This window comes from Paramisgurnus dabryanus, chromosome 1 (assembly GCF_030506205.2).
Source record: "Paramisgurnus dabryanus chromosome 1, PD_genome_1.1, whole genome shotgun sequence".
Lineage (NCBI taxonomy): Eukaryota > Metazoa > Chordata > Actinopteri > Cypriniformes > Cobitidae > Paramisgurnus > Paramisgurnus dabryanus.
Window position 1 is genome coordinate 30183849 of NC_133337.1, and position 12695 is coordinate 30196543.

Consider the following 12695-nt stretch of genomic DNA (forward strand, 5'->3'; position numbering starts at 1 on the left):
GGATAATGAGACACTGTACATCCAGTGAGCTGTGCCTGTGGCTTTGGGATTTGGTGGGACAAGGTGACATCACTTTCCCCTTGAAAGAGTGTAAAAGTACAGTATGTGAATTATCGAGTGATCAGTAAATGTGTATTCATGCAGCCGAGACAGATGATGTTTCCGTCTTGCTGGAAACCTCCGAGCTTTCTTCGATCTTCTTTCCAAATACCGTTTCCATGATGCATGCGTTGAACTGAAATGAAACAAAGATGCCAACGTATTATTGTCTGTTAGAATGCAAGTGAATGGTTGTGTTTGTACAGCTTTGATTCAAGGTGTGCTGTGCGTGCATTCACCTGTTTGTTCATGAAGGCGTAGATTAGGGGATTGTACACACAGGAGCTCTTTGAGAAGAAAGCGGGGATGGCAACCAAGCGGTAATCCTTGTTCGTGTCCTCGGCGTTGGCGAACCACATGGCAGTGATAGCGTAAGGGGCGTAGCAAAGCACAAAAGACCCCACCATCACAATAACCATTCTTGACACTTCCTTTTCTGCCTTCTGGGTGGATGCTGACTCTGCCTGCTGGGCTGCGACCTACCGAATGGATCAATGAGGAATTTAATACAAAATTATTCATATATTATATAGATACATTTAGTGCTAATTACAAAGTGAAAAGTTGGAACAAGTAAATAAAATATTTTTTAATACTTTTAATAAGTTGAAAAAATATATTTTTTAGGTGTTACCATGAAATAATTTAAGTTGATCCAACACACACACACACACACAATGCATAACTATTTATTTACTTTATTATTTATTAGAAAATATTTAAATCATTCTGTTCCATTGGTTGTGAAATATCTACTGTGACGTTAATGAAATTTAAATTAATACAAATTAAATTAAACCATTGTTAACTGATATAAAAATAGTAAACACTGTAATACTTATTAAATTGCACTTAAATTTTTTAACAACAAGTTATTTCAACTTTCTTGACTGGTGAGGAGTTGGTATAAATAAATAAAAAACTAAGTTGAATGGGCTTTAATTTAAAAATATATATATAAATAAATAAAAAATATATATATTTTTTTAGAATTTATAGCATCTTTTAGTCAATAAAGTTTAAATGATGTATTAATTTAACTATTTAAAAAGAAATTAAACTTAAACATTTAAGTGCAACAAGAAATAACAAAATTGGAAAAACACTGAAACTAAACAAAATTACATTTCCAATACATTTTACTACAAATGCCTGCCTCTAAATAAATATTATCAGGCTTCTGTAAATATTTAACACTATTTTATAATATCTAAAAATTAAACTAGAAAATTTTGGCAATTTGTGTTCTGTTACATACACTGTAAAAACTAAAAAGTTGTATCAACTTCAATTTGGTAAATTACTTCAATTGGTAACTTAAATTTTTCACTTTAAAGTGTTTTTACTTAAACATATCAGTTGAAAAAAAATCTAGGTGTTACCATTTGAATTAAGTAATTTTTTTAAGTTGATCCAACTTTTACTTTTTCCAGTGTAGGCTCATAAGCAACTGATATGTGTTTTTTTGCATTAAAGCAAAAACAATGTTCATTTATTACAGTCAGAATAAACCTTAAAGGTATATTACCTGAAACTTTCTTGCAAATATTTGCAAATAAATGTTATGTGACAACCTACACTTCTGCACGTGACCAGCAACAGGTCGGAGCAGTTTAAAATACGTTTATTAAAAGCAACGATTTGAGACACTTACAGCACGCAAGGCTCCCAGTAGCTGAGAATAGGAGAAGATGATGATGGACATTGGCATGATGAAGCAGGTGACAAGAAGAAAGTATGTGTAGCTTTCGGAGTTGTGCTCCACACTTTTGGTGTACCAGTCAGGACCGCAGGCTGTGCCGAGACCCTCAGGAATGTACCTGTATAGTAATCAGTTACTGCATTAATATTAAACTCAATTGATGTGTGATCATAATGGCAATCTCTGATGTAACACACACACAGCAAATAAGCTTATGAATCTTTTACCTGCTCCATCCCCAGAAGGGAGGAGTAGCACACCCAATCCCGATGACCCAAGTGAGGGCTACTGCTCCAAGGGCCTGGCTTTTTCCAAACTTGAAGGTGCCGAAAGGTTTGCAAATGACCACATATCTTTCAAAAGCCAAAACAGCCAAGGACCATCCTGTCACAAGCCCTGTAAAGCATCAAAAACCATCAGCACAGTGCATATGGGCATAAAGCAATTAAAAGTATGGAGATTCACCATCTTACCCGCAATTGATCCCATTGCAGCCTCCAACGCACACAACGTATGCCCGAGAAAGTAATAACCTCTTAACGCGCAGAGAAATACTTGGCTGACCGAGAACGTGTCAAAAATAAAACCAGCTGCGGAGATATTCACCAAAATATAGTTGAGCGGCTGTCTGAGTTTCTTGTACTTCATTGTAACAAAGAGGACGATGCCGGTGAGAGGGGTACCTACAAAAAATACGAATCCCATGAATGCTGCCTGCAGGTAGAAAGCCCACTTGGGGGCCAGCTGGTACTGTGGGCCCTCGAAGGGGCTTATTTTGGTAATGTTCCCGAACTGAACGGCCCACGCATCCATTACTGCGCTATTGGGGCCACTGACTGTGTGTTTGCAAAGTCAGTGAGGAACCTGAATGCCAAAACCAGGGTTGAACGGCCTTTTATAAAATCCTCAAAATCTTGCATAGCGTGAAAAGTGGGAGGATGAGATAGCAGATCATCCTCCGGGTGATCTTCCGGACATCTTCCCAGGATAATCCGCCCTGTCCATGAGTATTACCCATCACACCCATTGGATTTCTTAAGCACCTGCAACATGTTTCCACTGTTCATTTTACAAAACAGGTTGGATAAATAATATGTCTAATATAACAGGGTTGAGAGTAACATGGCTGACATCAACATCATGATAATGGGATTTACTTTTTTTATTTATCAGTTCTTTTTATATTTCCATGAAATATAATTTATCTTTGGATGATGTTTTCCAACACTGTGTGCACAGACTGTTGATATTTTTCACACAATCTTGTTTGACTCGATCAATATATGTTTTGTTGTTATGCCAAAATGAGCAGTACTCTATAGTGTTTTTTTATTTTATATTTTTTTGATATATAAACATTTTGGGGTTGTTTTGGAGATTTACTTATGTAAAGTACAAAACAATGCATATTTTTTAAGTATGCTAAATGGAATGGACAGTAATAAAACAGATAACTGAAAGTATTAGTAACTGTAAAAAATATGCAGCATTTTTGTCAAATCAACATATATTTTTACACTGTAAAACCTAACAGTTAACTTAACTCAAACCTTTTAAGTAAACCGGTTGCATTAGACCATTTAAGTTTTAAAACACATAAATTTAAGTACTGTGAACTTGAGTCATATGCAATTATGCACTTATATTTAAGTAGTGTGAACTTAAATATAAGTGCATAACTGCATATGACTCAATTTGTTTAGGTTCACAGTACTCAAATGTATGCAATCAGTTTACTTAAATGGTTTGAGTTGAGTTAACTTTTAGGTTTTACAGTGTATGTTACTTTAAACAATTTCAACTTGATTTTAAAAGTTATGTCAACTTATCACAACCCAAAACTTAAAATGGTAGGTTGAATTAACTTGCAAAACAAAGTTGATTTAACTTTATGCTGCATTTTTTTACATTGTAAAAGCTGGCCTAGTTTATTGTCCGAATCAGGAATCCGGCTTGTTAAGACTTGGATTTAAGCGGGTCCTTAAGGTCCCCAAGCACAAGGATGAGCCGTAATCTGCAAACAAGATTTTCTTAAACCAATTCTAAAAATCCCAAGAAACCTTACCGATGTCTTTGGGAATTACGTCCAAACTGACAGCTTATCTTGTTAGCTGAGACTTTGTGGGTCAATTTTGATAATCTAAGGAGAGAAAAAGAAGGTTAAACTGTAAATCCTATACATCCGGACTCCTCCTATACACCTCACTTTACTTTCCTCCATTAAGGCTTTTCCATTGGTCTCTCTTTTCTTTAAACAGGTAAGTGTCGTCCTGTAGGCTAAAAAACATTTAAAGTGAATTCTGTTGATAATAATTCATTACCTTGATAATTTTTGTTTATGTTCTTTGAGTTGTTTGTCTGCTAATTACATCATAAAATGTGTGGATTTGATCTAGCAATTTTGTGCACTATCGTGTTGAATGATCCAGTTCATTGAAGTCAATCAGAAGTCCTCCAGTGATCCAGGGTTGTATTGTAACCAAGCTATGCATCTAAATTGCATGGGTATGATACGACCTGGATGAAAGGAGGGTGTTGGGCATCCTGGAAATTACAGCGTAAACCTCTTAATGCACTTTTATTATCATCATAATACATATTTAAAAAGACCAAAGACTGTGTATTCATTTATTGTGTGCATTACTCCACTTCTGTATAACAAGTTGCTGCTTGCATGACATTGTTAGGTCTTTGCCAGTGTGTGAGAAATAATAATTTAAAACAATTTATACATACATAAATAAAAAAAATTTAAATTATGTGTGTTGTATTCTTATTTGTCTTAAAATAAATACATTTTAAAGCATTAAAAAATATTTATCCCTTCATATATTTAAATCCAGGAAAATATATTCACGTTGCACTGAAAGAAAAACTTTATGTTATGAACCTGTACACATAACAGTTTAAAAAGGTTCAAATTAAACATAGTTTCAACTTCAAAAATATATTTAATATATAAAATTAACTTGCATTTAGGATATATTTAAAATATTTTTTGTAAATAATACATTTTTAACATACAGGATGTAAAATTAGAAAATGTGTTTGCTTGCCATTGAAATGCATTTTGAAATATGTTGATATATGAAGGTTAAAAACTAAATATAATTTAAAAATATATTAAATTAGCCATTAATTTCTAAAAAATGTATTTAGCTCATATTTAAAATATATCTTTTGGCCAGAGAAATTAATTTTCTTGCCATATGGGTTTGTCACATTTTGTGGTTTTCATAAGGGAACCTAGGGAATTATAGACTTTTAGCATATTTGACTATATAACACAGAGAAATATTAAATCATTTCATATTTGACTATATAACACAGAGAAATATTAAATCATTTTGGCCAAACATTGCAGTGATCATTTGTTTCATTTTACAACATAAATATATAGCAGCTAAAAATTTGATAAAATGGTCAAGAAATATGTTAAAAGCAAAAATGTATGCATTTTTGGGGGGGGTACGAAGAGAGTGAAAGTATATTATTTAACTTTTTAATGTTTGTGGGACACCAATGACACCACAGTTTCGTGAGAGTAACTTTTAAATAGTGTGCGCCAGTGGGTGTGTCTGTAATAAAATATCTACGTAATTGTACCACGAGTGATTATATATCAATCAAAAACATCCAAGCACGTTTTAATATACGCAATTCCTCCTTACAAGTGAATATCGTCCTACAAAAATCGCGAAAAACAGAGATTCGTTACAAAACCTATCTGGCGCGGATCGATATATCTCGCATTATAGTTCCGTCTGTCGGTTTCCACACGGACGTGTTTGACGAACACACAGGAGCGCCCTGTGTCTGCTTGAGATGGCGGCTAGAACGGAGAACGCGAGGGCCGAATAAACACCCAACCTACGCGTCAACGACAACCAGAGAAGTGCAAACCGTGTTATTTACTCCGCAAATTCACCAGATTCACAAATGAGCACCATGGAAGGCGGGAAACCCTCCCTGCAGATGGTTTACCAGGCCGTGCAGGCGCTGTATCACGACCCGGACCCAGCCGGCAAGGAACGCGCCTCGGTCTGGCTTGGGGAGCTGCAGAGATCGGTGCGTACACGAGCGATCCGGAGCGGGCCTACTGCGCCACGGCACTTTTTACTTCTTAGGAAACCTTTGCGATGTGCAATGTGTAAAATAATGCATCATTTGAGACCGCATTGAAGGTTTATATACCGCCAACAGCCGCCGTGTTGAGAAGTGGAAGTGGTCACGTGTGTTTGGACCGTTATGGGGGTTTATTTTGCATCCACGGTTTAATCCGTCCGGTGTGTCTGTGGTTTTATGGTTTTAGGTAAGTGCCGAAGTTCAGGGTGGATGAAGTCAGCTGGTTGCGCAGAAATATATCCCATGTAAACATGAGAACACCGCCCATGTATTATCAAGGCTGGTTGAATTCAGGCGCGTGGTCAAAACGTCACAAAAATCCTCATTGGGAGCATTTGGGGTATCAAAGGTGTGTTTATGGTGCACCTTAAGTCTTTATAGTTCCGTATATTTCATTACATGCTACAGTTTCCGCCTTTCGTCTTTTGGTTGCTTGGTGGTGAACTTAGTTCCGCTTCAGAAAGTGACAAGTTATTGATAAGAAAATGGGTTAGCATCGTAAAGGCACGGGATGAGGTTTAGCATAACTTGCTTAAGTTATTACTGTGAAGAATTATGTTAAATTGGGTTTTTTGACTATTATAATGTAAGTGCGTGTAAACAAATTATATGGGTTCACCATAACACACGAGTTGACTGTCGTACAGTATTACTTAATCTCTCTCTCTCTCTGTATTGTAAATTTATGGTAATATCACACAGAGTTTGGGGTTTCTGGTGGGTCTGTTTGCATGACAGATGCTTATCTTTGTGTGACACGTCTGCTTATCATAGGTTTATTTTTTACTCTTTCCTGTTTATGCAAAATACAACTAGTCTGACCTGATATTCAATGTCCAAAGCAACCATTGGACGTTCCCTTTCCAACCAGAGTGTTGGTGGCAAATCTGAAGGTATTATAAAATGGGTAAATTCAGTTTTGTGATGCACATCTACATATTATTTTTTCCTCAACAAAAGTATTTCAAAACATGGTTTGCATTAACCATGAACAATCCTATTGGTTTGGTTTGAATCTGACACAAAGTCAGGTTTATTAGGCGCTGAGGTAGTATATATTTATAGTATATGACTTTAAAGGTGCCATAGAATGTAAAATAGTATTTACGTAGGTATGCATAAATTAATAACACAAGTTTTGCACATGGTAATGATCCTCAAACACGATTGTTTCCTCATTCTTATGTAAACCTTGTGCATGCAAAAGACGGGTAAAGAAAACAGGCCAATCTCAACATAACTCCAACTGTGATGTCACCGTCAAGATGTACGCAACTTACTCATTAAATTGAGTACAATGATGCTAAAAACAAAGTTGTGACTGCTGAGTTAGCGCCATATGCTAGTTAATGCTATATGCTAGGCTGATCTAAGTTCTACTATTGACGTTAAAGTTATGTTTAGCAGGTCCATACTGAAAAATACAAACTTAGCACTCGCTAACAATCTCGAAACAATTAATTTTTCCTCAAATTCTGTATGTTTGTCTGATACAGACTTAAACATAAGGTCTGTTTGCACACACACAGAGATACTGAACTGAACTACTAGAGAGCCAATCAGAGCAAAGCTCAACATTATTAATCATGACCCTTTCAAATAAGGTAATAATCATTTTAAAGGCAAATCGCAAACCGTCTCTAGATATTTTTTTCACGTAATAAAGCCACATAACTTCTATGTAGATATCAAAGAACAATTTAACAGATTATTACATTGCATTCTTTGGCACCTTTAATTCAACAGATGCAACCATAAGGTTGTGGATTTGCTATCCAAGTACCGCTCAAGTAACCTAGTAAACTGAGCAAACCTAATCAGACATACACAGCAGCATTAATGTTTCCTGTTATCAGTAAGCTTTCAGTACAGCTGATCCGTGGCTTCATGTATCTTCTAATGTAGCGTGGTTGCTTATTTGCTTATCGTGGTAGTGGTTGTCATCGTGGTGCCTTTTAAATAAAAGTTCTCATCCTGTCCTAAACCCTACAGATGTACGCATGGGAGATCTCGGATCAACTCCTGCAGCTCAAGCAGGACGTGGAGTCGTGTTACTTCGCGGCCCAGACCATGAAGATGAAGATCCAGACGTCGTTCTACGAGCTTCCCCCAGAAACCCACACAGCACTGAGAGACTCGCTCCTGTCTCACATACAGAACCTCAAAGATTTGTCTCCCATTATCATCACGCAGGTATCTCCATACAGACATAAATTGTCATGGTTCACAGGACTGCAGAACTTAAAGGGATAGTTCACCCAAAAATGAAAATTAACCCATGATTTACACACCCTCAAGCCATCTTGGTACGATAAGAGATATATTAGAAAATGTCCTGGCTGTTCCAAGCTTTATAATCGTAGTAAATGGTGCTTTTGATTTGAAGCTTAAAGTCGCCATCAAAATTAAAAGTAAAAACTGTAATTTGTTTTGCAATATTGTGGTATTTTTTACAAATTAAGTCCAGCCCTACTTCATTTAATTTCATTTCAAAAGCCGTTTCACTCGGATATACTTTACCACTGGGAATATAAGACAATGTCTAATTCTCACGAAATTTAGATTTAGAAGGTGTCTAGCATCAACATTTTTAAAAAGCCATTGAAGCCAATTTTTTGCACATATAAGATTAAGGTCTGAACTTGCTATAACTAGAGCTGCAACTATCGACTATTTTTTCAACCGATTAATCTATCGATTATTTTTTCGATTAATCGAATAGTCTAATGATTTTTTTATACATATAATTCCCCAACAAATAATAAATGTAACATCTGCCATTAACGCTAACATTTTATTTAAGCATTTTCTTAATTAAACAAACACACAAACCAAAATTTTCAACATGAAAAATAAAGTGGCAGTGCCACTTTAAAAGAGGCATTATTCACCTTAAACAATAAAATAGGCATATATTAATATTTTAAACATTAGTTTATGATTAGTACATGCATTAACTCAGCATTAGTTCAGACTAAAGTAAAAATAAGTTCATTGTGATTCATGAACCCTTATATAAAATGTAATGGTTATATTATTACTGTTAATATTATTACAGTAGTACTGCATTCTCATTTAACTTTAACATTTAACTTTTCTTAAGTTCCGGGTAAAAAACAAGTTCAGTTAGTATGATCTTCTAATATTTTATAAACAGCGTTTACGCCGCTGTTACTTTAAATAAACGCATGTCAGGAATACCTTACAAGACGAGCTTCTGTAATATCTGCGCACATATTCGCAAAAAAGACGTTCATTGGGAACTCCGCACTGCCAGCTGGCTTTCAGTGCACGCGGGGACATGCCTATCAGTTCTCAATGTGACAGTAACTTATTATTTCATAACTTCTTAATATAAAAACATGTCCTGCTCTTTATTTACTGTTTCAACATACTGCCCAGAAGCGATGCAATGTCGCGTCTGTCAGGCGTCTCGCAGCTCGTATTAAACGAAGATGTAAACGCAGCTGTATTAAGCACAATATGTATTGATTCTATTGTTTATAGAGTAAGTATAAAAACTTACTGTAATAGTTCAAATTCTTACGCTGACGTCTCGTCATTTTGAGGTCGGAGAGCCCCAGGTTTTCTTCTTTTAAGATGATCATACACAGGTGTTGCGCTGCTGTGGTATGCCATTTCAGTTTTACACAGTATGTGTTTTATTTGGTCTCTGCTTAAAGTATTCCCACACTTTTGATCGCGTTCTGTCTGTTTGGTATAACACTTGTATCACCCGGTCGGAGCTGAAGGCCGCCTTCATTTCAAAATGTAAACAGTGCGATGCATCGACGCATTTCCGGCAAATCGACGTAATCGACTACGTCGACGCGTCGTTCCAGCCCTAGCTATAACCATTATTTTTTAGAGGATTTAAAAAAATATTTCCTATAGAATTATTTACATAATTATTTTTTAGATTATCATTATCAAAAATTATCATTACGTAACATGATATTACATTAAATATATGCATTTACAAACTCCTGTTTCGGTAATGAGAACTAAAAAGTTGTCTAGGTACTATGACAAACAAAATTTTTACTTTTATCCGGAGAGAAAAAATAAAAATACCTGGTAGCCATCTTGAGTGTCACAGTCAATTATGTCCCTTCCAACAATTTTTTTTTTTAAATGTTAGTTCATTGAGGGCTTAAACAATGATTGAAATTTTTTGCGGAGGATGAGAAAATTGGTCTTGGACACATTTTATTCCTTATTATTGTCTCTACATTTACCAATGATCACCAACTAACACATGTTTTTTTACTGTAAATGTTTATAGTATAACATGCACTGAAGCTTTTAATTTTTTAGATTTTGTAATTATAAATATTTCCATGTCAAAGAACCCAAATCCAGCCATGTACACGTTGCGGTAATGACAATTCCCCTTAAATGTGGAAAAATTGGTTTGTATGATGCCATTTAAAATCATGTGCAAAATAGAGATGTTTATAACTGTATGCTTCTTATTTTGATAGCATTTACTTTTTTTATCAAAATGTTTCATGACACCTTTCATGAAGTCTGATTTCACAAGAATCACCCACTTCCGTTTCAAGGCGACTTAAAAAAAAAAAAATGCATCCATCCTTCAAAGAAGTAATCCACACGGCTTCAGTGGGTTAATAAAGGCCTTTTAAGGGCAATCGATGCGATTTTGTAAGAAAAATGTTAATATTTAAAACTTTACAAAGTAAAATAACTAGCTTCCGGTAACGAACGACGTAGCATTCGAGACGTAGTGGCATAGTGCCGAACATAGAAGCGCAGAGAGCAAAACAAAACGCCAGCCAGAAAATCTAAAATGGGGTTTTAAAAAAAAAAAAATATTTGAGGATTTCGAAGTTGTTGTTTTTTTGCCCATCCCTTTTTTTTGAGCCGAAGTTTGTAAATACTTCACTACGTCTCGTACACGTCATACGATGAGATTCATGAATGCGTCGTCTGAAAAAAGATAATCATATACATCGAGGATGGCTTGATGGTTTATATATTATTTGTATTTATATGATTAATATTTCTGCGTCAGACCTACGTCGTAGCTATGCTCCTTCAAAAATGTAACAACGCAAGCAATGTGATTGGTTTGCGAGAACCCCGTCCCTCATGTCAATAAAAATGCATCGCATTTCAAACTCGAGCTTCAACAAAACTTGCTGTTTATTTACCGCCATCACTGCTGATGCTTCTTCAACAATGTACACAACAAGCTGCTGCTTCTTCGGCTTTTACCTTGATAGTATTGCCTACCAGCGATCTGCATGTGTATTTGCACATCGACATAAATAAAAACTGCCGCATAGATGCTACAGCATGGGTAGGGTGACCATACGTGCCATTCTTCCTGGACGCGTCCTGTCCAGGATTTCGGGTGCGTCTTCCGGAAGTCGTATTTGTCGACCGCAGAAAAGCAACCATTACATTTTAAGGTAAGAATGAAACTACGATTGTATGTCTTATGTTTTTAACTGAATGCCGTATGCGGTCAACAAATACGACTTCCGGTAGACGCACCGAAATCCAAGACCCATCCAGGAAGAATGGCACGTATGGTTACCCTAGCATAGGTCCGTCGCAGAAGTATACATCAGCCTTTACCCAGCGAATGATTATATTCACAATATTTTCAATATATTTAAAATATTTAAATACAAATGATCTAATACATCTGGTGCTTATGCATATTAGACTTGCAGCAAGAGTCTCTTGTGATTCATATTGTGACAGTGTTGTTTTAATGTCGCTCGCTCTCATGTCGCTCTCTCTCCAGCTTGCATTGGCAATCGCAGATCTTGCTCTTCAGATGGCCTCGTGGAAAGGCTGTGTTCTTACTCTCATAGAAAAGTAAGAACCTGGCTTAATTTTTTTAAAGATATTTCATTGCATCCTGAAAATGGTGTGAAAAGTCATTCTGTAATCTTGTTTCCCCCAGATACAGTAATGATGTGTCCTCCATGCCTTTCCTTATTGAAATACTCACCGTCCTGCCAGAGGAGGTACACAGTCGATCTCTGAGGATCGGGGCGAATCGACGGACGGAGATCATTGAAGACCTGGCCTATTACTCCACCACAGTGGTCGCTCTTCTGGTGTGAACTCTTTGTTTTTCTGCCAAACAATGATCTAGTGGTTATTTTTCACAATTTAAAGTCTTCTGTAGTTGATTTTATCGCACAAAATTTGTCTGGGCATCCAGACAGTTTATGTATGCAGGATAAGTTTATCCTGTGATGATTTCTTCATGCCTTAAAATAGCTTGAATGTAATTCTACACCCTTGGCTCATTTAGTATACATGGATCTAGAAATATATGAAAATTAGTCCTCGCCTCTACGTAGTCACACCAGCTAGGACCATAGATATAAATGTACATAGATATGATCATTTTGTGCGATGAACTTGTCCTAAAGCATATTAAAAACACCACATAGACATAAAGGGGCGATCTCCCGGACAGTGATATCTTAAAATGCATCAGTGCCCTTTGTTTGCCTCAAAATGCACACAAGTAATGTTTTTAGTAAGGCATGTTTGTTAAAACTAGCTATATTTCCTAATTAAACTAAGGTCTAGTCCTGGCTTAAACTAATCCCTGTCCAGGAAACCGACAGCTCATGCACGATTCCATTTCTCATCATTGTCCGTTGCCCTGTATGCCAAGTTGTCATTCAATCCATGTAAATAATGAACTGTCTTGATGCTTAGATCGTGCGGAAAAATGCAAATGTGTGGTTTATGTTGCAAACTAAGCCCGACTTTTGTT

At 36.1% G+C, this 12695-nt stretch overlaps 2 protein-coding genes across 4 annotated transcripts in view; one reads left to right on the top strand and one right to left on the bottom strand.

The window, feature by feature from the left end:
- On the bottom strand, positions 1-12035 carry opn1sw1 (opsin 1 (cone pigments), short-wave-sensitive 1). 3 transcript variants are annotated; one of them, XM_073814516.1, is made up of 7 exons: positions 11913-12035; positions 3867-3941; positions 2275-2484; positions 2029-2197; positions 1754-1919; positions 339-578; positions 1-235 (listed from the first exon to the last, which is right to left on the bottom strand). In XM_073814516.1, exons 3-7 carry the CDS (start codon positions 2447-2449, stop codon positions 137-139), a joined length of 849 nt encoding a protein of 282 aa, XP_073670617.1. In that variant the 5' UTR covers positions 2450-2484; positions 3867-3941; positions 11913-12035; the 3' UTR covers positions 1-136. The 3 variants fall into 3 exon arrangements, with proteins under 3 accessions (XP_073670617.1, XP_065145901.1, XP_065145900.1); XM_065289829.2 differs by having other exon boundaries at positions 2275-2844; XM_065289828.2 differs by lacking the exons at positions 3867-3941; positions 11913-12035 and having other exon boundaries at positions 2275-3407.
- Positions 5360-12695, top strand: part of tnpo3 (transportin 3) — a 24961-nt gene continuing 17625 nt past the window's right edge. Inside the window, exons 1-4 of the mRNA XM_065289827.2 lie at positions 5360-5869; positions 7919-8119; positions 11703-11776; positions 11865-12021. Coding sequence (XP_065145899.1) covers positions 5741-5869; positions 7919-8119; positions 11703-11776; positions 11865-12021 — 561 coding nt within the window. The 5' untranslated portion in view covers positions 5360-5740. The remainder of the gene's footprint in view (positions 5870-7918; positions 8120-11702; positions 11777-11864; positions 12022-12695) is intronic.